Source organism: Nymphaea colorata, chromosome 1, assembly GCF_008831285.2.
Source record: "Nymphaea colorata isolate Beijing-Zhang1983 chromosome 1, ASM883128v2, whole genome shotgun sequence".
NCBI classification, from domain to species: Eukaryota; Viridiplantae; Streptophyta; class Magnoliopsida; order Nymphaeales; family Nymphaeaceae; genus Nymphaea; species Nymphaea colorata.
This window is the reverse complement of record NC_045138.2, coordinates 15620933-15646537: the sequence shown is the minus strand read 5'-3', so window position 1 is coordinate 15646537 and position 25605 is coordinate 15620933. Positions and strand designations below refer to the sequence as shown.

Below are 25605 nucleotides of genomic sequence, written 5' to 3'. Positions count from 1 at the left end.
ACATATATACACATTCTGGGTCCTTAGAAAAATATATCTTGTTTAGCCATGCCTCTAAAAGTTTCATAATTTTAAATGCTACAACAATATTTAATTTATGATCATGCAAAATGAAGCCTATATATAGTAGCTGGTGGATATACTCCGTGAGATGGTCTCCAACTTTTTTTTCTCTTATACAAGTCCCTTTGCCTTCACAATTAATGAAAGCCATAGTTATGCCCTTAATTATATGGAGTTTCTTGTATCATATTCTTTTCTTTGTCCTCTAAAGTGTTTTTAGCAGAAAGAGAGGAATGTCCATCAGTAGAACTTATAATTATATCATGTCATGTGTATCTAAATTATCTGCATACCAATTTCTATTCAACAACAAAACAACAAAGGGAAATGAACTATAGAACTCCAAGACCTGTCTGGAAAGTTATATTTATTGGGCATTAATTATCTTCTAATAACAAGCATAATAGCTCTCTCTCTCGCTCTCTCTCTCACGCACACACAAACACAAACACACATACATTATATATACGAACACACACTGATATGCATGCATGCGCGTATCGGCTTTGGGTTTTGCATATCAAGCTTGATATTGAACTTTGTTCATATGCCAAGTTCTTCAACAATATTTGAGTGATCGCTTCATTTTCATGCATCGCCTGCTGCAGCACCAGCATCATGAGCGAAATCATTGACGAGAGGTCGACGATCAAAGGCCCTCATGCATCCCGAATTCACGTATATTCGGCACAGACAAAATTCATCCCGCTGAGTCTGCAATGTCACAAGTAGAAATAAAAATGTTAAAGTCTTAATTTGGCTTGAAAAATAAATAAAATACATACCGAAGAATTTTATATATATAAGTCATTTTCTCCAAAAAGATCAAATTAACTGGTGGAAAGTTGTTCAAAGTACACATCCATGCCTTTTTCGCATGTTTTGAATATCTATAAGTCAAACCAACTGGTCTAAGTGCCGGGGAAATGTCGCCTTTTTAATACCAAGGGTATTTTCATAATGTGGACAAATGGGAGCAAGGTCATGTCCCCTTCGAATGGGCAAAGGCAAGGCTCATTTCTCCATCTTGATTTGGAAAAATTGGTTGCATGTTGCGCATATGATGAATCGTGTAACCATGAAAAGTGCCAGACATGTAGTTGCATTTAGGCACAATATAGTAAAAGCAAACGTCAAGTTGGCTGCTATCGCTTTCTTTCTGTGGAAGATATACCGGAGCTAGAAATTTTGCCTCTAATGTAATTCATTAATCATTTTATATATATATATCATTTGATTAATGAAAGAATAAACCGGTCACCCTCACTTAGTTGATAAGCTTGTCAACTTTAGGTGGCCGATTGCGAGCACTTATAAAATGATTGTGCTGCCATGCAGGTGTTTGTATGAGGATAAGTGAAGCTCCATTTCGCAGATTTGCAAGTCGGAATCTTATGTATATGTTTTTCTTATTAAATAACTTATACATAATACTTTTGGGTTCTTGTGACCAGGGACGGAGCCAGAGATTTTTCTTTTAGAGGGGCCAAATAGTATTTTCAAAATTTGTACAAGAGCCAAATAATAATTTTCAATTTTTTTACATATATGCCAGGTTAAAAATTTTCAAGAATATACATTTAGTTTTTTTTTTTTTTCTAAAAAGAGAGAAAGGGCCACAGCCCCTGTGGGTCCCCGCTTCCCTCTGCCCCTTCTTGTAATTTGATAGGTTGTTTGGCAAAATGATGAATTTACTATAAGGTTATGAGACAAGGTCAAGAAAGCATAGGATGGGAATTTGAATAAAAGAAATCAAGGATCAAACAAGGTGAAGGGAAAAAAATGAATAGATGATCATGGTGGAACTTATACGGATAATTATCAATCGTAAAGGCAAACCTTTATGGCAGGAGAGGAGTTACCATCCGCATGAATTGTAACAGCTCCTTTATTTAAGAGCAGGCCTTTCAAGCGGGTGTGGACCTATGAATTCCAACGCCGATGGCCTTCACGTCAAAAATTTCTTCCCTTTATTTCATATTTTTATTTTTTTCAACAAGTGTTCCACTGCCAAACTACCTCTAAGACTATCTATGTATGTTCTTTAAGAGCTCATTTGATCGGTGGATAAGAATGTATGTTCCAAAACAGAGTGCTTGTTCCTTCCATTTGATCGACAGAGCTGGAATAATGCCAAGAACGCATAAGATGTTTTTCTCAAGAACAATAGCTGGGTGCTCTCTAAACCTCCGATTCTCAAGAACAATAGCTGGGTGCTCTCCTACACCTCCTATGTCAGTTTCATCACTCGCCAGAAAATTGGTGTTCTTGAAAGGCCACCCATCTCTCAGTTAAGATGCAAGAGTTCTAAGGAAGTGTTTGGCAAAAGGAATAATATGTGAATGTTCTACTTAAAAATTGAAGTAGATTCATGAAACTTTTGTTCAAGTATTTCATATCCATAAGACACTTGCATTTCGTTCCTAATGCCCAATGGCTTCTAAGAACATGTTTGGTAACAGTGACAAGTTGTTACTGCCTCATGCCTCATGAATCTACTCCAAAGATCTAGATAGATTTATAGATTTTGGAACAGATTTCTAGGACAGTAACAACAACTTGTTACTGTTATTGAAGAAGAAAGTATTCTGTACTGACTCAACGTTGAATCTCCTCTTTAGGGAAGACTCAATCAAGAAACAAAGAACAGTCAAGTATAGGTCCTACCATGTGACCCAAAATACACAGCCAACCATCAAAAGACTTTGGGGTACTTGAAGTAAGTAGAAGTACTGCATGAATTCATGGAGCTGGTTGCACCACCCTTCAAGCATGTACGATCAGCTTTTGCAGAAGCCTATCTAGACCGCCGCTTTCTTCCCTGAAGACAAATGCACAGATCATTAAAGGAAAACCATTTGCTTTTTCATCCAGGCCGATCTTGAAGCCAATGATTGGGACAGTGTTATTAGTTTACAGAAGAAATCTCATGGATGCTGTATTATCCTGTAAAGGGTGGTGCCGAACCAGACACCCATCCTTTTCATAGCCTGACCCACATTGGAATACCTCAATAATCTCTCTACACTAATTTCTGGCAGCAGCAGACTGATATTAGTTTTTTTCTTTTTCCTTATTGCATTTCTAGTAGCCTAGGCAAAAATATGTAAATTAATTACTGAAACTTGAGAGAAGAACAATTTTCATGCGAAAATTAAGATAAAACACATGAAAAACCTAAAAAACAATGCCAACTTAATCAATCAATAGACTATCACGATATTTTGCTACCAAAATGATCTTGGCGCTCCCAACCACAGAAATTAAACAAACGTAAAAATGAAAGCTCCATGGAACACAAAATGGAAAACAGAAACACGATATTCTTTTCCCATACTTTAGGTGCAAGGCTTACTTCTTGTGGGGGAGGTCGAACAGGACCCCGAACAGACAGTAGGGCAGAACTTTCAAGGAAAAGGGGGTTTAATTGATCTAACCTCCATTTCCGGCTGAGCGTTTGAAGTGGTTGCCTGTTCTTGAGAGATAGAACCGAACTCGTTCATCTTCCACTTGGTCTTGGTGCCACTAGGGGCCCTGCCCTCGTAGAAGACCAGCGTTCTCTTGGTGCCAATCATCCTGTTGTTGCCGAAGACAAAGCCAGGGCTCCCTGTGGCCTTCCAATATCCAGAGGGGGTGATCCTGTTGGGCCTTCCTCCTTGTGCTTCCCTCTCCTGCCTCGGGCAGAAGAAGAACCACTGATCTGGCTCCCTGCAGTTTAACACTCCAGCCATTTCTGCACGTTATCCAAAACACATTTCAAATTCCATCTTAACTAGTCCTCCTTATCTTTGTTCATCAACATACATGCTAGTTATGTGGGCTTGAGCTCCAGCTTGACTGGTCGTTTCAGTATGGTCAGCAAGCTGAGCTCGAGACAAGCCCGAAAACGAGCGGATCTGTTCCCTTGGCTTGTTTCTCAGTCCAAACTCGAACTGGGGAGGGGCTGCATTACTCGAATGCAGCAGTTTGAGTATGTTCCCTTTCAACCGCAGCACAGTATCGTGCTCTCAAGTCTCAATTAGTCCCACGCCAATTATGGTGAGGCCCATCGTATGCATATGTTTTTTAGGGAAAAACTACTCGTTACGAGCAGCAGATCTCTTCTCGTTTGCAAGGAAGACACTGGGAAATAGCTTAAGATGCAGACTTGGTGTAGCAGATAGTTGGATCTAGAGCCTCAAAACCACTTACAATTTCCTCTGACCAACTCCTCTCCACCTTTGGTGGTTGGAGCTCAGGAAGTGAAATTCTTGGTCTCTGCAATTAACGCTTAACATTGCAGATTGCTGAGTTGCAAAGTATATCATTATATGAAAGGCTATTAATGTATGTTCAACTTCAGAGCTGTTCTTTAACAAGCGCTTCACATTAACATGCATGAGAGAGAGAGAGATCAGATGGAACCTGGAAGCTGCCATGGATCATGCTCGTAGATATTAACGACAGGTATGATGCGTGAGAATCGATCATCGAGAGGATTGAGGAGCTTGTGCTGTAGGTAGTAGCCAACCAGCTCCTCCTCCGTTGGGTAGAATCTGAATCCCGGGACCAGCTGCTCTTCCATTCTCTCTCTCTCTCTCTTCTCTCTCTCTCTCACACAAACATTCTTGCGCAAAGAAGATGCATATGTATATATAAATAGATATATAACATCCGTACGTGTGCCGGTCAGGTTCTTCCCGCGTCCTCCCCTATAATTTCCATTTAGCCGCGTTATCGGCTCAAGGAAATGAATCCAAAACCAGATCCGTATAAATTAAGGGTTAAGTCTTCCGCTGCTCGAGTCGAGTACCTGAGAAGTTTCCCCATATGTTTCTTAGACCCCATTGGATTCAATTTAGAAACCATTATTGGGTAGGGAATCCCTCCTTTTTTTTTTTTTAAACTTTGGTTTCTCACGCTAAATTCGCGTTTCGGTTTCAAAAAATTTGACTTCAGGGGAAATCATATGTAAAAATGAGATTCTAATTACCATGCGACTAATTGAATATTGACATTCGAACATAGTAATATATATATATATATATATACTAATTGGATTTAAATGAATTTTCTTAGCAAATTGACTTACTTGGATTCAGATTCAAATCTAACATCCATCCAGCTATGTCTAAAATGGCATCTCAATTGAGAAAGGTGGACACCTCGAAAACGCCAAAGCCTCTCTCTTTTTCAAAGTCATTGGAGTTCAGGCCGGGTTTCGGATCAGAGGAAAGTTAACTAGAGTGTCACACATGTGCGCAGGGGCAGAGGGAGGGGGGGGCCGCCTAGGCCATGGCCCCATCTTGACGAATGAAAAAAAAAAACTTTTACATGAAAAAATATTATTTTTTAATCACTCTATGTATTTTTTAGATTTAAATTCAGTTTGGCCCTATCCGAATCCAGAAGTTGGACTGTCCTGACTCCGCCACTGCATGTACGGTAAAAATTTGAGCTGATGATTGGACGGTCACCAACCTGCAGTTTCACCAGTTATGCTATTGAAAAGGTTGGGATACATTCATTCATTTTCTTATGAACAAGAAGTACTCTGACCATTAGCATTGATCTCCCAACGCATCCAAATCACTAAAATCTGTTCGTTTTCAAACCAATACGCCCGTGCCCGAACTACCACACATATAATGTTTGTGTTCGTGTGTCCGCGCGTGTAGGCCCAGCCTGTCCGGCGACTTTCACGTGTCGACGCCGGCGACTTGAGTGAGTCAAGTCTTTCACTTGCCGGAAAGCGATGGCTCGGTCGCTTAGTAGAGCTTCCGTTGTAGCCTTTGCGTGGTTCGGACACTTGCCAAGCTTTTCCCTTAATTATATTTACAATTGAAAAACAGATTACGGGGCACACGCAAAAGTGGACTTGAAGATCCTGTTTGGATTGGAAACAACGTAATTTACAAAATTGCATGATATAACATCATGAAATTTGCCAGGAAATTTCTTCTTCGTTCGAAAGATATGTTTCCGTTATCACGAGCAATTTTATGGTTTTTTCTCAAACTCAAGACAACAGGAAATTAGAAGTAGTTACTACTGTCCAAAATGGTGTCGTATGGACACGAGAGTTGACTGACCCAACGTATCTGTCACACGGATACGTGAATTTAGCCCACGTACCCGTATCCAATACACAGACAGGCGTATAAGAATACAGGATATGGGTGGGATACACCAAATATATAAACTATTAATTTAACATTTTTTTTTATTTTGTCATTTTTTTTGTATGATGCATCCAATTATTTCCATGAACAATCCTTTCAACGCTTTTGTGATGAAACAAACTTTCTTCAGACTGTAAAAGTGAACTATTAATTTGATGTTTTTTTTTATTTTACCATTTTTTATAATATAAAATTTGTCATATCCGTGTATTCAAACTTTTATAGATTACCGTGTTTGTACCCGCACCTGTATCGTACCTGCACCATGTGACATAGGTCCCATCTCTCTCATCTTCATAAAATGTTTTGTCATTTAATAAGAAGAAAGATGTACAACCAAGAAATTTCAGATTTTTAGCGTCATGCAGATGTTAGGATGTAATATATATTGCATTATTCCCAGTTTGAACTAAAAATCAATGAATTATAATTAGTTGCAGATGGCTAGTTTTTTTTAAGTTGATTTTCAAGTTTGTGGTTCGAAACTAACCAACAAACGTCTTTCACCGTATCGCGTTGGATATGCACTTGGAATTCTAAGTTCAAAACTGTTTTTTTTTTTTTGAGGGACGCTCGGGTCACCAGCTAAAAATTTAAAATTTAATTAATAAATTTTTCAAAAAAAATTTTCGGCTTCCCATAAAATTTTGAACAAAATAGGGTTGACTGTTCAGCCCATAAAGATGAATTCCTGGCTGCCTCTGACTCAAAGCGAATCAACCCTTCTAGATGCCCTGAACATGAAGGCATTGTGAAGGGTCGAAGTCCCCTCTCGCTCGTCTTCTTCAAACAAGATGAGCCCATCGTTTTCATGCTTCATGGCTATATATTTTGTAATCATTTGCAATGTTTCTTGGTTCATAGCAATCGAACAAACACACAAGCCTCATGAGCTTTATGACGGGAAAGTAACAATTTCTCCGGCAGTCCTTTTGACGGAGACAAGAATTTTTAAGTTCACGTGAAATGGTCGACTGCCGGAAGTCGCGACATGATATGATCTGTGATTTAGCACATCTAGTGTCAGTTGCAGGAAGACCAACAAATTCATCCAGCCCATTCATGAATCATGTGGCTCCTTGTTCTACCCGGAGGATCGGGTAAGGAGAAAGCGATCGAGAGTGTGCTCTTTTTGTCCGAAAGGAAGTTTCCAAGCATTGCTACTAACTTCTCTGGTACCTGCTTGGCAGAATCTTCCACCACCATCTTTGTCCGTCACACCAATTTCTCCGGTGCTTCTCTTGTCCACCAAAGTCGTAAATTTTCCCGCACCTCTGTGGGTCTTATCAGCATACTTAATTTTAAAGCAAGTGACTTCAATTCTCTGACTAGACAACTGCGGTTTCATAAGTAAAAGGTATCAAAAGATGATGGTTTTCGTCAAATTTGTACAGAGAAAATCAAAAAGCCACCACCCCAGTCTGTCACATCTAGTGCCTGAATTGATCTTTCTCAAGATATGAGTTTCCAATTGGTCCACTCCGCGTGGCCTGTATACAAATCCAAATGTGTCCCGATCTCACGTCCCTTCCCTTCCCTTCCCTATGCTCAGCAATGCTGTGGGCTGTCACCATCTTGTTTGTGAGCGGAGCAGCAAATTTTTGCAAGAAATGTGATATTAACAAGAAAAGACATCCCTTCAGTGCTTGTACATTATTCTTGTATATTGAATTATTTTCTCAAGCTGATTCAGCGGAAGAAGCCAGAAGATTTCAAATTATTGCTACACCTTAGCTAGCTGAGGATTTCTTGGAAATATGCTCTGTGACCATATATGGACTGCGACAGAGCTGGAGATATTAACAGATGCTCTCAGAAATATTTCTTGGAAATATGGTCTGTGATTATATGTGGACTGTGACCGGGGTTGATGAAATCTTGTACTCATGACTTCAGTCATTGCTTCTCTTTCCATTTGTTCTAGATTAGCTGCTTCAATGGCGTAGCGGCGCTGGCAAGCTCTACGGCCATCAGCTATCTGAAGAGGTTCTGCCACGGGGTTTTATGGCCCTGCCAAGTGCAGTTTCCTTGTGTAATAAATCAAACATAGCTGCTTCTGCTTAAGCCACCAACCATTTCAAATTTTTAACATCCATAAAATCAGGGTAAACTACGCATATATCTCCTCTTGAATCTGCTTTCCTTCCTCAAGGGACTGGATTCTTGAATTTTTTTCGTGTTATAGGTTCGATCAATTCAAGAGAAACTAAGCATGTAGCCCCCTTGAATCTGATTCCCTTTCCTCAAGACACTGGATGTCTGTTTCTGTAGGTTTGAAGCCTTTCCTCAATCTAAGAAGAAATTCCGTTATTTTACCAGGTGGGAAATGGGCACGGTCCACAAAAATTTTATAGGATCCAGGTATGGTCGATCTGAATGGACCTGAATCTGGGTCTGCAAGTATCACCACGGTGCAGTTTTGATCGAGTATGGACCTCTCTGGATATGACAGAATACAAGTAGTTTTTGTCAAACAAATGTTTCTGCATGTCATTTAGAGTGCAGAAAGATCAGATATAAGCCCGATATAATCCCTAATAATCAAATTGCATACACATCAATCCAACCGATTTGCAATTAGATGGTTCATGTGTGTGTGTGTGTGTGAGAGAGAGAGAGAGAGAGGGAGAGAGAGAGAGAGAGCTTCAAGTGTTCGTATTTTATACAAAATATAAATTTGAAAAATTCATCCTCTTCAGATTCCAGAAGGAGGGTACATTTCCCTTCTTTTGCACAATTACTGGTTAAGCAATACAAGTAGCTTCACCAATCTTCTTCAAGGCTCACTTTATGGAAACATAACACTGTGCAAACAAGAATGAAGAAGGAAGTGAACTCGATGAACATGGCACCCGTCTCTATCAAATTGGCGTGCCTTAAAATTGCAGGGATGGCAATACTTCCAACAGCAGAAGCACCAGTCAGAAATTTTGCTGCATCCATCCATCTGCAGAAAGTAGAAAGATATAAAAGATCAGCAACTTCAATTATATAAAAAGAATTGGAACTAGACCATGCTACCGTCATGCACAATCTACCAGGATCAATGATAAAAAAACACACCACCAGCATGCACAAGCTACCAGGATCAAAGATTGGTAGTGTTCGTTCTGCATCCTAGTTTGTTAACCCTCTCGATGTGGGAAAAAAAAATGTAAAGATACACGAACTTTAGAGCTAGAATCTCCTTTAAAGAAATGTACAATCGAACAGTTGATCCAGTAATTTCACAGCCAATTTTCTATCAGGAATAGAGAATCAAACAAAATCTTTTACAAAATGCAAAGACAAATTTAATCACACAATGAGTTGCCAAACATCTGGAAATCCTAGCAACTAATGAAGTGAGCACTAAAGAATTTGTTAACCGCAGAAAATTGAAGCGTCCACACTGCAGAAAATGATCGAACTCAGTGTTGCAGATATACAGCCTAGTACTCAGCTTCTGAACATCAAATTAGAAACGACAAAGAAACTTTATATTGGCTGAGTTAACTTTTCCCGTATGATGATCGTGAGAATCATCAAAACTGATAATTGATGAACTCAGGTTCGCTCATCCAACCTAGCATTATGTTAAGAAGGATTTCTGTAATTTAATGAAGATGAAGAAGAAAAATATATTACTCACCCACCGCCATCCCTGGAAATCAGAAACTGAGTTGAACCCCCTCCAAAAAATAGGCAGGGCATAGGCACCAATACATACATGAGAGCTGCAGCCACAGGTTACCACCAAGTTAAATTTTCAAACTTTTGTATAGTGAATAAATGTTTTACTCAGATGCAAAACATGACATGAATTGAAAATGCATACCTGATAGCAAAGGCCACCAATTGTTGTACAAGGCACAAGCCTGCCCATGACAGAGAAGTCTATGAATTACAGCAGCATTGCCATAATGGGAAACAATTATATAATACACCCTAGTTACATTTAAAGTTTCTCCAGATAAACTTATGCATACATTTGTCAGAAACCTTTATTCACTTCAAACAAAGGACAAAGATCCAGACTCCTGATCTATCAACACCCAAAAGGAAATGTAAACAAGTAGTTCCCAAAGAGAAACATGGTAGCAGTTACGTGTTTAGTTTACAAGTATCAGTATGGACCAGTTCCACCTATTTGACTCAAGAATGAAAGAGGCAGGTTAAGAGGTCAGCAAATGGGACAAAAGAGAGAAGTGCAAAACATCATTTTACCTCCTCAATTGTGAGTCAAGAGATATGCATATCAGCATATGGACTAGTACACATAATAACTAGCTTCTACTAAACCAACCAACAAAACACAGTAAAGAAAGTATTACTTGAATTGGTGAACCCAGTGCAGATAGTGCATTCTCATAGACTCTATGGAGATAATATGTAGAATAAATTGCAGAATCAAATTCTACAATACGATTTAAGCGTTGCCAGGAAATAGAGGATTTTGAGCAGTTCAGAGAAAGGGTGGATCACACAATTTCATCAGTCTCTTGCAGTTAGGTGCCATAAGAAAGGAATGCGACAGAAGAGGATTCCATACTTATAAAATTGTATCCTCATCATAAAGGATAGTAATAAATTCCAATGTCTAGAAAAACAAAAGATGGACAAAGTCATGGAGGAGTTCCCTGGTTAACATCAATCTCCCCATTGGTCCCTTTAGGATTGGGAAACAATCCATTCTGTAGTTGTGGCAAAGTAGTCCACAGAGGCCCCACTTGTTTCAGTGCTGGTAAACCAAAGAGTAGTTCATATAAAAGCACATACTAAGGGCACCTCCAAAAAACGGACTGAAAACTTCCTTTCTGAAGAAGGTGCATTGAATTATAGGACATATACATACACCAATGCACACACACACTTTCTGTCTCTCTCAAGTAAAGCAACCCAGTTGAATATATTCATGGCACCAAAAATTTAACTGCAACAGTATTTTATGAGCTGTTAGGACAAAATCCCTAGGCAAACACTATCCTACGCACAAAGAAAGAGGGAGAAACACAACTAATAAGTACAAGAAGCATACCAATATTTGCAGGAGAATGCTTGCTGAAAACATAAATGCAAGTCCAGCAAGCCTGTATACCAGGAAAACAAAAAAGATAATCAAACACAAAACTAGTTGAAGATCAGAACCAGAGAGAGAGAGAGAGAGAGAGAGAGAGAGAGAGAGAGAGCGGGGAGGGCTTACACTGTAGGAAAAAACAATTGAGAGACCATGAAGCCCGAGTTGCAAACAGAAAAAATTAAAACAAGTTAGTCAAAACTAAAAACTTGGTATAAGAAATTAAAAGTATCCACGTCTAAAAGAAATAAGTCGCTGCAGATATATGGCTGTACAATATAAGTTCATTTAATGGGAACTAAGGCAATTTTCGCTTGAATGTTTTAGACTTAAATGCAAAAGCATCCCTTGTGTGGCATATCTCCCGACCTCACTACACACTTATGCCCATCAGAGTAACTTAATTCCTAGTTAGGGTGTGTAACCAAGTTCTGCTACTCCAAAGTGGTATGCGAAATGCTAATCTCAAGGTTCTTGAAATCACCTTATTCTGCCGATAATCAAGACCAACTGGGGATACTATTTCTCCCGACTAACTTTGCAGAATAGTAGTATTTGCATGAAACATTTTGTATAGCTTGCAGAATTCAGTAGGAATAGTAGTACTCTACCTGTAACGGCATCTAACGAACAATGCACTCAATAGTTTAAATGCCACAGCATCAGATCAAACCTCCCTCTTGATTTCACAATGAAGACAATTATCCAGCGCCAATTTTAAAGCACGACGTAAATATTCCAATCAGCAAAAATTATACGAAGTTTTAAAGCACAACGTAAATATTCCGATGAGCAAAAATTGTACGAAGTTTTAAAGCACGACGTAAATATTCCGATCGGCAAAAAATATACGAAGTTCTTCACTGAAACAAACTAATAACTCGCAAGGCATGAACAAGTACCATGAGTATCAGAGAGAGGGAGAGAGATAGAGAGAGAGGGGAGTGTCGGACGGTGGCAACATGGAATTCTAGTTTGACTTTCAGATATCGTCGAAACTCGAAATCCACATGCAATCCCATTGAAGAAAAGGGGGAAAAGGTGTTTCTCTATTCTGCTCAAATTGGCCATCAAGTTGGCCGGCACGAATACCTAATTTACTAGGAACCAAGAAGACGTTCACCACCAATTTAGGAGGGCAAGATTCCAAGAGCGAAAAGCAGAAAAGAACCGGCAATAATTTGCAGACATCAAGAGGAAAACAGCACTAGAAATCGAGAATTAAAGATTCGGGGGAATGGGTGAGGCTAGAAACCCCTTACCTTCGATCGTCATCGCCATTTCTTCCCGACTATTTACGGGAATATTCAGGAAAAGCCACCGTGTGCCCAAACGTTGTGACGGAGAGGGCCGTCGAAGACCAAATCAAGTAAAGAACTAATAATCAACCCGGAAATTTGTTGTCCGACTCGGAGAATTTCCGATTCCTCCTTGGGATGGCCTGGGTAGGGCTCCCGCGCTACCCTCACCTTCTTCCTGTCGCCACGGATCCAATGGATCTGGTAAGCCAAACAAGCAATAGAAGGACCCGAATTAGAAGATACCAAATGTTACTCGATCCGGTTTATATTCAAGACACCGAAAATTACCAAGAAATTGACAAAATTCGTTTCCTTGCTTCTTTCCGCTTCCCTCCTTCCTTCACATTGCTTATTTGGATCCGAGATCCGAACCATATCCAATAACACTGATATTTAACCACGGTTCTACCAATATTGTTTTCGCGAACTCAACAATTAGGTTTTAAGTGATATTTTTTCGATCTTAACTTACCTTTATATCCGTTTATTTGTTCGAATAAAATGCCGGAATGTGGACAATCTGATTCGCTCTAATTTGATGATTCTTGGAAGTCCAAATCCAATACGAAGTCCAGTAAGACCATATCCAAACAACCGAATATGGTAATGGATACATGTGACCCAAATCCAACCCGCTTGCATCCCTAATTCCCCCGCCATCTCACATTTGGCTTTTTTTCACCCGCGCTGCCATCTTACATTTGGCTTTTTTTCACCCGCGCTGCTAAACTTGTGCCTGTATTCCATTTAAGTCCACATCTCTTCTTAAAGAAGGGAAGAACAAGATCGACAGAGACGTCAAGACTTGGCTACAGTGCTCCATTGGAATCAAGAGGGCCATGTTTGCGAGGGACTTCTGCTGCTCCTGCTCGTTCCCTTGGACATGGGAGGAGAACAAGCGGTTCGAGTTGTACTTGGCCAAGTTCCCGGACGACACGCCGGACCGGTGGCACACCATGGCAAGCTTCATGCAGGGAAGAACGCCGTTGGAGCTGAAGCTCTGGTACGAAAAACTCTTGCTCGACGTCGCCGAGATTGAGTCCGGCCGAGTCGAGCCGCCGTGGCCACAGCGGGAAAGCAATGAAGAAGACGATGTTCTTGTTGAAGAGGCCTCGCCGACTTCTAGCACAGGAGCCAAGTCCGAGCCGGAGAGGAAGAAGGGAGTCCCTTGGACGGAAGAAGAACACAGGTAAGCCAAACAAAGATTCATTGGTTTTTTTTCGTTTTTCCGTTGACCTAGCGTTGAAGAACAGCTCGGTGATACGCCGGAATCGCCCTTTTTGGCGGCACACTCCTAAGTCCTAAGCCCCGCAAAACGCTCCTGGTAAGGACAACCCAAAGACTATCTTCAACCGTGTTCATGTTGGCAAACCGATTCGATTCGGTGGCCAATTCAAGAATGCAACGTCTCGGTTTTTTTATATTTTAAAAACATTTTTAAGAATTTTAGCAATTTTATAATTATTTTAATGTTATTTATTTCCTTCGAGAACTTGTCTTTTTAATGCCTTTCACCTATTCCTAACCAATTCAGCCGGATCGGTGAGTCGGCCTATTTGCCGATTTAATTCCAGAATCGATTCTGGCAACGCCGGCTTTTTTTGACACTTGATTATAGCTAGCTAAAAGGCTGAGAAAAGTGCAACATATATGTACCACACATAATTTTTCATGCCCAAAACTAATTCATAAGCACTGAAATTTCTTTTCTTTGCTTAAGAAGTCTGCAATGCATGCAAAGTTGGAGAATTTATTTTGATGTTTTGGGGCGTATGGAATTCATTATGATTAAACCTGTGAGAAGAACCTAAATGAAGACAAAGTTTCCAACTTCATGAGTTGCATTACTAGATCCCACCACTCTTGACTTTCATGGGGATTAGTAATATTAATTGGCGCTATGTAGCGCCATCTACTTATCTTTAATATGACAATATACAATAATAGGAAGCTAGAGTCTAGAACAATTTTTATACATTTTTCCACATTTTTAAACATTCAATAATTCCTTATGGGTTGAAAATTATTGCACCAATACATAATATTCTGACAGTCCATAGTCACAAATAAGGTTCTTGAGCTTTTATTGTTTACATGTTTCGATATTTGTAATTTCATTTCAGTTACCAATGCCCTATAGCTCTCTAAGGATATGAGTATGACAAAACAATATGAAAATGGTGTTCCTTTGCTTGTAGAAGGCAAGACAGCCTTAGAAAGTACGCACTTGTACCTTTTCCAGCATGTCATGATTTAACTTGATTCTTTCAGCCAGTATCAAGAAGACATTAAGCTCATATTTAGTTTAAAGTTGTACCCCCAATATATATATATATATATATATATATATATATATATATATATATATATATATATGGAATTCCTATTGGACTAAATTTGATAGCCTAATACAGTCGAACAAGTGATCAACTTGGGCTTTAGAACTTCAACTTGATGCATGTCATGTCAAGTGTTGAATACCCATTGATCATCTTTTGGCTGACCATGATAGGAGTCTACCTTTGTCCATAACAAAGAGATCGAAGAGGTCAAAACTCCTCCTTATTTCCTCCTTCCTTGAGTTCAAGGCTGCTTTGAAACCTTACTAGTTTCTCCCTTCATCGATAGTAATGTCAGACATTGCTTTCTGTCAAGAGGAGTAATACTCACATGAATCAAACCAATGGTTGGGCTTCCATCTGTCTTACCCCGAAGAGATCAAAACCCGTTCCCGTTTCTTCCTGCCTACCGAGTTCAAGGCTGCTTTGGGACTTGGGTTAATTTACCGGTTACTCTCTTCAACAATAGTAATGTCAGACACTGTTTGTAGTCAAGGAATAGTACCTATAGGATTCGAATCGATGACCAAGCTTTCACCAGTTTATCAACCCAACCAACTACCTTACGCCCCTTTGGCCGACTCAACACATTGTAAAGTCAGTTGTGTATGCATTGTCACCTATATAAATCCTATCATGTGAATTATGTATCAGGCTGTTTCTGATTGGACTGGAGAAGTATGGGAAGGGAGATTGGCGAAGCATTTCGCGAAATGCAGTGATCTCGAGGACGCCGACACAGGTGGCTAGCCACGCTCAGAAGTACTTCATTCGCCAGGGTGCATCAAAGAAGGAACGGAAGCGCGCGAGCATTCACGACATTACAACAGCGACAGAGCCACTAGACTACGAGTCAATACAAGGCGGGTCTGGGCACAGTAGCTGACCCAACTGGGTTCGATTGACCTAGTGTGGTTGCATCTCTTCTAGTCTTGTTTAGACTCCTCTGAGTTTTATGTAGACAGCAGTTTATTGAAATAATGTCAGGTGAGTGAATAGGGAGCACTGGGAGGTTCAGCATCTGTATATAGCCAATTCTTATGTCACATATGCTTTGTCTTTGAATATATATCGACATTCTTTGTTATTTACTGAAGAACAGCTTAATTATTTGGTTGATACTTTTACAGATAGCTGCTGTATATGAGAGAATCAGAAATTTTTATGAAAATTCCGCATCATTTAAAGATTAAGTTGCATGGGGAGCCTGATTTGTATGCTTTTAATACAGAAATTGTTCAAATGTAGAAAATTTTATGTTAGGCTTGCTCATACTAATATTTTTATTGTCTCTGTTATTGCATTCTCCTTCGCTAGCATCCAATGATCAGGAAAGGAAAGAAAGAAGATAGTGAGACTACTTGTTAGAATCATATTAGTTGTTGTACTTTAAGTTTGATATATCATTTTTTAGTTGATATACTGTTTACCAATGTTGTTAAGTACGTTGATGTGAAGCGATGCGTTGAGCCTATGAGGCGACGCAGTGTGTAACATGGTGATGTGATGCATAAGCATAAGGTTCAAAATTTTAAAATATATAATAACATTAAAAAGTATAAAAAATGAAAAATAAGAAAGTAAAAATGATTTGGAAAACTATATTATATGAAAAACTTCTTATGTATATTTTTCTATAAATTAAAACTAATTATAAAGGTATAATCTTCAATTTAAAAAACCTAAAAATGAAAATTAAAAAATATATTTCTTCAAATCACGATAGGATTTTATGAAAATTTAAAAACCAAAGGTTTAAAGTTTTTTTTTCGTCTTATGCTTGCACAAAAGAAAGAAAATCTTGACAGTTGACACTCAATGAAACTTGTAAAATAAGAAATAAAAGAGTTACATATAAAAATTTATAAGTAGGTGTCCATAACAAATGAAATCAAGTCGACAATTCTTATTCTTCAAAATAAATTCAAAAACATAATATCAAATTAGATGTCTAACACAATATAGATGAACTAGAGAGCATGTAACATCTTGAAGAACCAGCAAGAATAACTACTGACCAATCTATGATTCTTGTCGACAAAAATCAAATATTCAACCAAAAGAGAAAAGAGAGGAAGAGAGAAATATATGAGAGATAGACAGAAATATTCACGGAAATTGAATCAAACCTTCACCGAAGGTTATACAATGACTGCCAAAGAGCGAGGGCACGTTAATGCCATCGCTGGACAAATAGGGAATGGAGAACCCTTTTTCTAAGTTCAAATCCGAGTTTATATGGAGTTAGAAAGTCTTTCAGTTCAAATCTGCTTGTGTGGTTTTAACTGGGAGTTAATTTCCGGCAAGTTTGAAGTGCCGGGAGTTTGTTTTTCTCGATCACGCCGACGATGTGCGCGCATCAGGTCAAGTACGATTCAAATGGTTAAACATATGGTGCGTAGTGATGCGTGCGCATCACGCCTTGATGCCGAGGCATCTAACAATACTGACTGCTTACAACAACATAGCCCCACATCCCCTGTTGTAAGAGAGCCAACACGGAGGGTGTTGAGTTCTGCTCACGAGATCATTTCATATTAGTAAAGCTCTTTGAATTAAGTGCAAAATGCACTTGTTTAATTAGTTATGTACCACGTTGTGAAGACAGAACTATGGAAATTAATTCAATATTTGGAAGCAAAAAGGTTCTTGTTGATCTTTTAATTAATCTTCAAAAATGCTGGTAGAAAAGTCTGAAGATTTTGAAACTTCGGACATGTTTGTCATATTTTGTTCAACAAGAACTCAAGAAAAGTAATGTACACATAATAGGACAACGAAACATCTTAGATGACCCGTAGTTTTCACTCCCATTGCCGGCTGGACCCGAATTCGGATTTGGTAGATTGTTCATAAGTTGGTCCTACCAGAATCCTATTAGAACTCTTAATCAGCTTCTTTTATGCTTTTTGATATTCAGTGAGAATTTGTTGATCTCAGCTTGGGCTTGGTCGGACTAAGGTCGGGTCTTAGTTTTCCTAAAGCATACCGATCCAAACCAGATACTTCTTTAGAGTGTGGACCATAGTTTATAGGCAAACTTGCTTCTTTTTTCAAAAGTTACTTTTCCACTTTTGTTTTCTCTCATTCACACTGCTTTCATCATAAATCTTATCAACTAATGCTGATCTACATTTTTCAAAATGTTTGCTTTCTTGCTTCTGCTCGATCTATTGCCACACATCTGGTTCACTTACTGGTAATTAACTATAGTATAAGATTAACCACTTTTTGTTTACCAGATATGGAGCCTAACCCATTAATTGGAAGCCTCGGATCAGATGCAAACTGTTAAACTGCCTACCCAATATGGAGCATAGACTAATTGCATAAATTTGATAAATCAAACATGATTAAGAACTACCCATTGTAAATATACGGCGATATATTTAATTAGTTTAGTACATATTAGTTGTCACTAAAACCTTGATTTGTAAGGTTGGGCCCAAGGTCATCACAAAAATGTTGATTCCTTGGTTGGCGCATGCAAAATTGATGCTTCCAAAGCCAATCAGCTGACCTATGATCTAAGGCAAGAGAACCAAAGGAAAAAGCAGTTTTCTTCTATTCTCTTACCATATCTATTTCTCCATGCGATATTCCTGGCTGTGGGGATCTTACAGATTTCAATGGACCTGAGGTGATGCGCCCTATCATTTCTTATTCATTAAATATGCTATAAAAGTTCTAGCTCTATCCTCTACAAACGCTCGCCAATCTGCACCGATTTCAGAATATTTCTCTGAGATAACAGCGCAATCTTTTTATTACTTTACTGTTGCAGGGTGGCTGATGGGAAGTAGCGATCTTGTCACTAGATCGCTAAAATAATGAAGAAAATTTAGAACTTTAAACGGTGCAGTGCCTATACTGGGTCTGGCACCCATTTTATGGTCATCTGTCCCAATTGATTTTTAAAATGATCGAATTCAATAGAGTAGCCCCAACAGAAAAAAGGAAGAAAGGAAACTATGGTGGCATCTGAAGGTGGAGGGGAATATGTTCTGATTAATCTGCTGTAAGACAAGAAAGGAAAAGAACAACCTATCACGCGTTCTACTTCTGCAATAAAACGCCTACTAATTTTTGTTGCAAAAGCAGAAACCACGATCAGATTTCAATGATTTTTTGCGATGAACAGATTATTTATTGTAATATGTATATATATCTCAATTTGAGCAGACCAAGAAAATAGTTTGAAACTTCACGGTATTCTTGTTATGTTATTATAGCCAGCCGAACTTTGGTTGAAGATTGTCCTATCTTTTGCTGTGCAGCTATTACTGCATCATTCTCCCCTATGATTTGAAAATTCCCACCTCAGAATGATGTCATGCTTATGGCTCGCCACTAGCTCAGTGGCCACAAACATGAGCTACCAGGAAGCTGCTCTGCTGAGACTGTGGGGTTACTGCACTCCAAGCCTTTGTACATGCAGAGATGATCTATACTTCTATTTGGCTTTTCTAGTACATACTTTGTATTCTTGATCGCTTTTTAGATGTTGAAATCATCCAAATCTAATATTCCTCATGATTGATAATAATTGGAGGTTGTTGGTGTGAACGCCAGTGACTCAGAAAACTGTAAGTTACTGTTCATGACATCACAGTCTTCGGGCCTTGACCCCATCCTCTGATAATGACGAACACTGAGGAACTGCCATTGACAGGCATCAACTTTGGCCGATTGATTATAAAATTGATGAAATCTTCAAGCGAGGAACCCACTAGGGCTCCTCAAACTGCTCTAAAAACCGCTGGAGAGTTTGTTGGTATTCAGGAGAGGAAGAAATTTGTGGATGTGCAGAGGATCTGTGGCATTTACTTTTGGGGGAGTGAATAGTGTAGCCACCTTTCCAGTGGATGTGGATCCTTCATGGTGGGGCAACAGGCTTTATACGTTTTCAATGAGTGCGGATTGTCTGTATTCAATTTTGGCATGGCGTGCTTTTGGTGTTTTCCTGGTATATGATAAGAACAGAAGTAAACTGTTTACTTTGAGGCCTCTCAAGATTTCTAGATCTTGGTACATTTTTGGGGTCATATCAAATTTTGAAGCTATCTTTATCGTCCACGAGCTGTCATGTCGAAATTTAATACGTAGTATGCTGCCATGAATGGCATTATTCACGAATGCATTCGAAATGTGTCGGTTCATTGAAGCAATCAAAGCATCGGCGAATGGAAATCAGCGATGAACTAAGGACTTGATGCCACGAAATCTGTGTAAGACATGCAATTTCTCATATGAGAAGCTACCAACTTGAGTTTGAGGTGACATTCAGGAGAATCTTTATCATTTATAAGCATCTAATATATGCGGATTAGTATGGCTTTACCGTTGATCTACGTTAATCTTGTTCTTGTAGGTTTTCCAAGCTTATGAAGCATGTTAGCTAACAGCTTGGCATTGAAACGACTAATTGATAACAGGTAGATTACACAGGAAGCATCTTGAGAAACTGGAGGTCGATAGGAAAGAAACTCGAGAAACTAACATTTGTTTCAACAAAAAAATGACACTAACAATTTAACTGTGCTTGTGTGAGTTCCTAATTTTTGCTTAGCGACTCGCTGAGAGGTCAAAACTGTTCCTGCTTCAGGACCTGTATAGAACATGCGTCCATTGTTTGCAGTTCAAAAAAGTAGCGCCGACAAGAATCCAATCAAAAGCTGCTGCGCTTTCATTAGCCCGCCAGCTCTACCAACTACCCTACACCTCTCTAGGCTTTCAAGCACATGATGGGTTCTAAAATCAGTCAACAAAATAAAACCAACTCAAGAGAGAGAGAGACGGCCACCGACCCACCGCCGTTTCCACTTAACATCACCACCAAACAACACCCACTTCAGGATTATAGTGGTGCCAACGCAACCACATCTTCTCTCTCTCTCCTTCGTTTGAGCAGAACCATAAACACTTGCAACTTAGCCATTTTTAACTAAATCGTGATCAACTACAAACGAATTTTTCAGGAACAGTGAAAGAAAGAAAGGGATGTTAATAATTAGGGTCTTTTAGTACGTTTCTTTGTAAGATCTCATTACTTTTGGGAAACTTTACATTACAACTGTGAACATGAGTGGGATTGGCCTTTCTCTTTTTCACTTTATTAAAAATCTTTTTCAAATAGAGTTGCTTGTTGAGCTTCTCCAAGAGAGCCTAAGAAGTTCTTCCCCTTCCTCAGCACACGGGAAGTTCCAAAATTGGCAAGTTAGTGAAGTTTGCAAGCTCTTGGGATGTTCATTCAACACGGCACTTGTCAAAGGAGAAATGACTTTCCCTCCAGTCCTATGGGGAAATTCATGGCTCAAATTCCTCATTTGGGAGAATCTTGTTCTCCAGTACTCTTTGATCCGCCGAACCAGGTGCTCGAGCCCATGAGTGGGTCAAGTTGTCACAAGCAAAATTCATTGGTTCAATTCCTACCCGGTGCACGCGAATTGGAATGTTCATATATCCTTGGTTATAAGATTTAGTGCTCTCATCTAAATGCCAAACATCATTAGAAAGTTCGAATGTAGGTTCTCGGTTTTCAACTGAATTGGATCATTTGGCAAGAAAGTTGACTCAAATCAATTCACGAAATCTAAATGTCTGAAAACCCGTGTGCCTCCCCTACACGGAGGTTAGTGCATTACCATGTTCTCATTTATAACACAAGGGCAACACCCTGACTTGAACCAGCGTGCCAAGACCCTTTTAGGAAACATGGGCTATACCAACTAAATGAATGATCCTCGCAAAGGAGGCCTACCAAGAATGTTGTTTGTAGCATAACTGGATGTTGGCACATTCCTAGTTTGATTTGATTTTTATGGTTTCGATGTGATGTTTAAATTGAAGGGTACAATGTTGCTATCGGTGGCGCCAATCCAGTGTAAGACTTCATAAACAAAGAAAACAAAGAGTCTTGACACCTGTTTTCGGAGTGATGGATTGTAAACCACTTATTCAAAAAAATGTTGTTGTTTGAATAGACCATAAAGAAGTGCCTCTTGAGAAAAAAGAAAAAAAAAAAATCCTTTTTATTGTTGCATAAGCTTGTTGGGAGTCTTGCCTGCTCGTTTGACTTTCTAGATTCATAGGAATCAAATTCCGCGGAAACCAAACGGCCTCCAATGGCATTTACTTTTTCGACTTTCCACATCTCCCAAAAACTTTCCTATTCAAATCGGGGAAAACCTAAAGGTGAAAAATGTGAACACAAAAGGAGAAAACGACAAAAAAAAAAAAAAAAAAAAAAGGCGTCATGGGCCGGCTCCCCCACATTGGCTTCCGATGACGTGGCAGATCCACGTCGACCTAAAATCCAATGGGACCCACAGCGCCGTCGTGGCATAGGTCACCAACTTGATCACGTCAACTGCCAAGAATCCTCCACGTGGCGCCCACACATTTGCCCAGAAAAAACCAAGCGAGACAAAAAAGCCGCAGCCAATTTGCTTTCCGACTCCAACTGCCGCCGTCTCCGTTCGTCTCGTCCCTACCTCTTTAAACGAGACGGGTCCCTTGGGATATCGAATCGGTTTTTGAGCCTAGGACTTCCAGTTTCTTCCTTCTACGAAAAGTAGCTGTTCGTTACGTGAATAAATACATTTTTCATGTCATGGAAACACAATACACGCATTATTGGCTAGAAAAGAAGAACAATTGTATCCGACCCAAATTTCATATCTAATTCAGATACCCGAATCTGGATTTGGGTATAAAATCACGTGAAGGGTATGTCTTATTTCTGTCTATACGATTTAAATTTGGTTTCCAAAATTTCAAATCAAGATAGCCATAAACTTGTAGCTAGAGTTCGCTAATATTAATAAGACATCTTAAATTTAAGAAGAAACAATAAGGATAAACTAAACTACGTGAAGGAAGAACTGCTCACGCAATCTCAAACCTAGTCCTGCCACTACTAGGAATCCAAATCCAAGTGCAAGTCCGAGTGGACGTGAATCCGAGTCTTCATTTACGTACCCACGATACAGAATATCTCCGAGCCGGTTCGGCAGTTCCGAGTCTAACAGCATACCGACGAAGACCCAAGTCCCCACCATGTGACCGCCATGAGTTGAAATCCGGTGTTTTCTCTCTCTCTCTCTCTCTCTCTCTCTCCCCAAGGGAGTAATAACTTCCACAGAGAATCAGAACCGCCGAAAACAGGGGGCAGTGGCAGGCTCGTAGTTTCTCAAATTGATGTCGGCCGTCGATCAAGAGCACGTGGGCTGCTACGTGTCTTGACTCAGCCTTATCCACTCTCTGGACTTCCTCCCCTACAGCAGAAAACGTGTTGTTTTCCATCTCTTTCTCTCTCTATAAATACCGCCACGAGGCATCCCCTTTCTTCCCCACCAACGCAATTCCAGCTCAGCAAACCCATGTTTTCCGACGAATTTTCCGGCCACCCGCTTGCCTTCATGGACCAGTACACGGGAAATTGGACTCCCCAGCAGAACAAGCTCTTCGAGCACGCCCTGGCCGTCGTGCCCGAGGACGCCCCCGACCGGTGGCAGCGCATCGCGGCCTTCATCGCCGGCAAGTCCCCCTGGGAGGTCCGCCAGCACTACGAGGAGCTCCTCCGCGACCTGTCGGAGATTGAGTCCGGGCGGTTCGAGTTGCCGGATTACGAGGAGGGCGGCTCTGGGCAGGCGGCCGGAGGTAAGGGGAAGTCCGTCGAGGGCGAGCGGAGGAAGGGCGTGCCGTGGACGGAGGAGGAGCACCGGTGAGTCCCCCCTTCTTGAGGATCTTTTTCTTTGCTTGTATCCTATTTTTCTTCCTCTCTCCAATCAAAATTTGACAACTAGGCAGAATGGGACCTACCAGCAGCTTTCCCCTCCACGCTATCTTTTAAAGTATTTTGCAGATCACCGCCAATTTTTTAAAGAAATGACATTTTAGCTGTTTAATTAAGAAAAAATGGCATTTCCCAATTACCTCATTTTCTTAACTTTCCAGGTGTTAAAACTAGAATGTGCTCGTCTCTTCCGTCATCTCAACTTTGTCGTTTTCCTTTTTTCTGGAAAATTTTACCCAAAAAAGGCAGACGCCTACGCAACCTTCCATCCATGGTAAAAAGTGTTCAAGCAATCTTGGTGTTGAAGAGTGACCACATGTCGGTAACTTGCCATGCACATTTACCTTTTGACTGTTCAGTTTTTTAATATATCTTACTATCCCACGTCAAAAGCAAATGGCATGCATGAGAATCACGTTTCTTGACAAAGTAAAAACTTAGAGGACAGTCTCTGTACGAAACAATAACATTGCTATTTTTACTATTGTTGTTGTTGCTGCTGCTTTTGTTCTTATTATTTTGTGTTGTTATGTGTGATAACCTGACCGAAACTCTAGTATTTTGAGTGGGATCCGAGATATGAAATACATAAAATGTAAAAAAAGCTGCAAAAGTAATACAAAGAGCAAGTATTCAGAAATGCTTTCTCCATATCGCGTTCGTCAATGTAGTTCGTTGGCGAAATCTTGTGTTGGTGTCAGTGAACAGTGCATTTCATATAGTAACTCAAACTGTGAGCTTCCATCTCTAACTCCGGGCGAGCAGAGGATTAGTCCAACCGTCCGAGAAAGAATCGAAACCTAACAATTGGACTTTGTTTATTTCCATGAAAAAGCTTTTACTCTATCAGTGTGTTGTTATATATATATATATAGAGAGAGAGAGAGAGAGAGAGAGAAAATGTATGTGTGTGTGCATATGTGTGTGTGTGTTGTGTTATGGTTTTCAGATTTTTCTAACCACTAGGGTGTGTTGCTGTTAGGTTGTTCCTGATAGGACTGCAAAAGTATGGGAAGGGTGATTGGAGGAGCATTTCGCGGAATGCAGTGATCACCAGGACACCGACCCAAGTGGCCAGCCATGCCCAGAAGTACTACCTGCGTCTCAACTCAGTGAAGAAGGAGAAGAAGAGATCAAGCATCCATGACATAACCACTGTGGATGACACAAACCTGCCGCATTCCCCGCCGCAGATGATGACCAGCGTCGGTCCGTCTTCCAGCATGGAGCACCAGCAAATGCCAGGGTCCTACACCAGTGCGGCGACCGCCCATAACCCATACCAAGCCCTGGGTCCTTCTGGGTTCGACCATTTTGGCTATAACTTCTAAGTCTAGAACCAACGTAGTGGACTAATTTGATGCTGAATTGTACATATAGTCTATAGATCTAGTTTGCGGTCAGATTGGAGTCGGTGTGAATTGGACCAGTCTGACTGACATGATTTTGTAAGGTTGAAAAAAATAAATGAAGTTGCACATTCAACCTTGGTGATGCTTTCATTCGGCTGGTTTTGATTTCTTTGGTGGCACTGGCTCCCAACTCGCCTAACCTACGGTAGCTGTGTTGGACAAGATGGTATGACTCATCTTAGTGTTATTTTTTTAGAGAAAATATCGAGTTTCGTGGTCAATGGTTGGCGTGGACGTGCAGGTCCTTGCCAAACAACTGCCGGAAGTACCGGCAAACTCTGTTTTGCGAGTATCTTTGAGGATTTTATCTAAAAAAAAAAAAAAAAAGTATGCTTACCTCAGAAAATTGATACTTTGGTTTTGTTGCTATGCTTGAGTTTTTAATAGTTTAAAGAATTCCGTGGAGGCGGTTCTCAATTCTCTGTGTGGTATTGATTTGGCTAAAATTAGCACGTAGCCGCCTGCCACCCAAAAAG

At 40.0% G+C, this 25605-nt stretch overlaps 4 protein-coding genes across 6 annotated transcripts; 2 read left to right on the top strand and 2 right to left on the bottom strand.

Annotated features, from left to right (window-relative positions):
• Window positions 1–425: 425 nt before the first annotated feature.
• On the bottom strand, window positions 426–4652 carry LOC116265595 (NAC domain-containing protein 90-like). Of its 3 annotated transcripts, XR_007574723.1 has the most exons (4): window positions 4468–4652; window positions 3501–3796; window positions 2731–2884; window positions 718–777 (listed from the first exon to the last, which is right to left on the bottom strand). XR_007574723.1 is itself a non-coding variant. In XM_031646319.1 (3 exons), the coding sequence occupies exons 1-3, from the start codon at window positions 4625–4627 to the stop codon at window positions 652–654; spliced, it is 582 nt and encodes a 193-aa protein (XP_031502179.1). In that variant the 5' UTR covers window positions 4628–4652; the 3' UTR covers window positions 426–651. The 3 variants fall into 3 exon arrangements, 2 of the variants coding, with proteins under 2 accessions (XP_031502179.1, XP_031502186.1); XM_031646319.1 differs by lacking the exon at window positions 2731–2884 and having other exon boundaries at window positions 426–777; XM_031646326.2 differs by lacking the exon at window positions 718–777 and having other exon boundaries at window positions 2415–2884.
• Window positions 4653–8864: 4212 nt separating this feature from the next.
• Window positions 8865–12548, bottom strand: LOC116251508 (vacuolar protein sorting-associated protein 55 homolog). Its single transcript, XM_031625944.2, has 5 exons — window positions 12543–12548; window positions 11242–11293; window positions 10042–10081; window positions 9856–9940; window positions 8865–9171 (listed from the first exon to the last, which is right to left on the bottom strand). Exons 2-5 carry the CDS (start codon window positions 11272–11274, stop codon window positions 8988–8990), a joined length of 342 nt encoding a protein of 113 aa, XP_031481804.1. The 5' UTR covers window positions 11275–11293; window positions 12543–12548; the 3' UTR covers window positions 8865–8987.
• Window positions 12549–13420: 872 nt separating this feature from the next.
• On the top strand, window positions 13421–18713 carry LOC116259412 (transcription factor DIVARICATA-like). Its single transcript, XM_031637249.1, has 4 exons — window positions 13421–13770; window positions 15575–15753; window positions 16907–16953; window positions 18705–18713. Exons 1-4 carry the CDS (start codon window positions 13421–13423, stop codon window positions 18711–18713), a joined length of 585 nt encoding a protein of 194 aa, XP_031493109.1.
• Window positions 18714–23095: 4382 nt separating this feature from the next.
• LOC116246089 (transcription factor DIVARICATA-like) lies at window positions 23096–25395 on the top strand. The gene is made up of 2 exons (XM_031617786.2): window positions 23096–23645; window positions 24700–25395. The coding sequence occupies exons 1-2, from the start codon at window positions 23302–23304 to the stop codon at window positions 25046–25048; spliced, it is 693 nt and encodes a 230-aa protein (XP_031473646.1). The 5' UTR covers window positions 23096–23301; the 3' UTR covers window positions 25049–25395.
• Window positions 25396–25605: the final 210 nt, after the last annotated feature.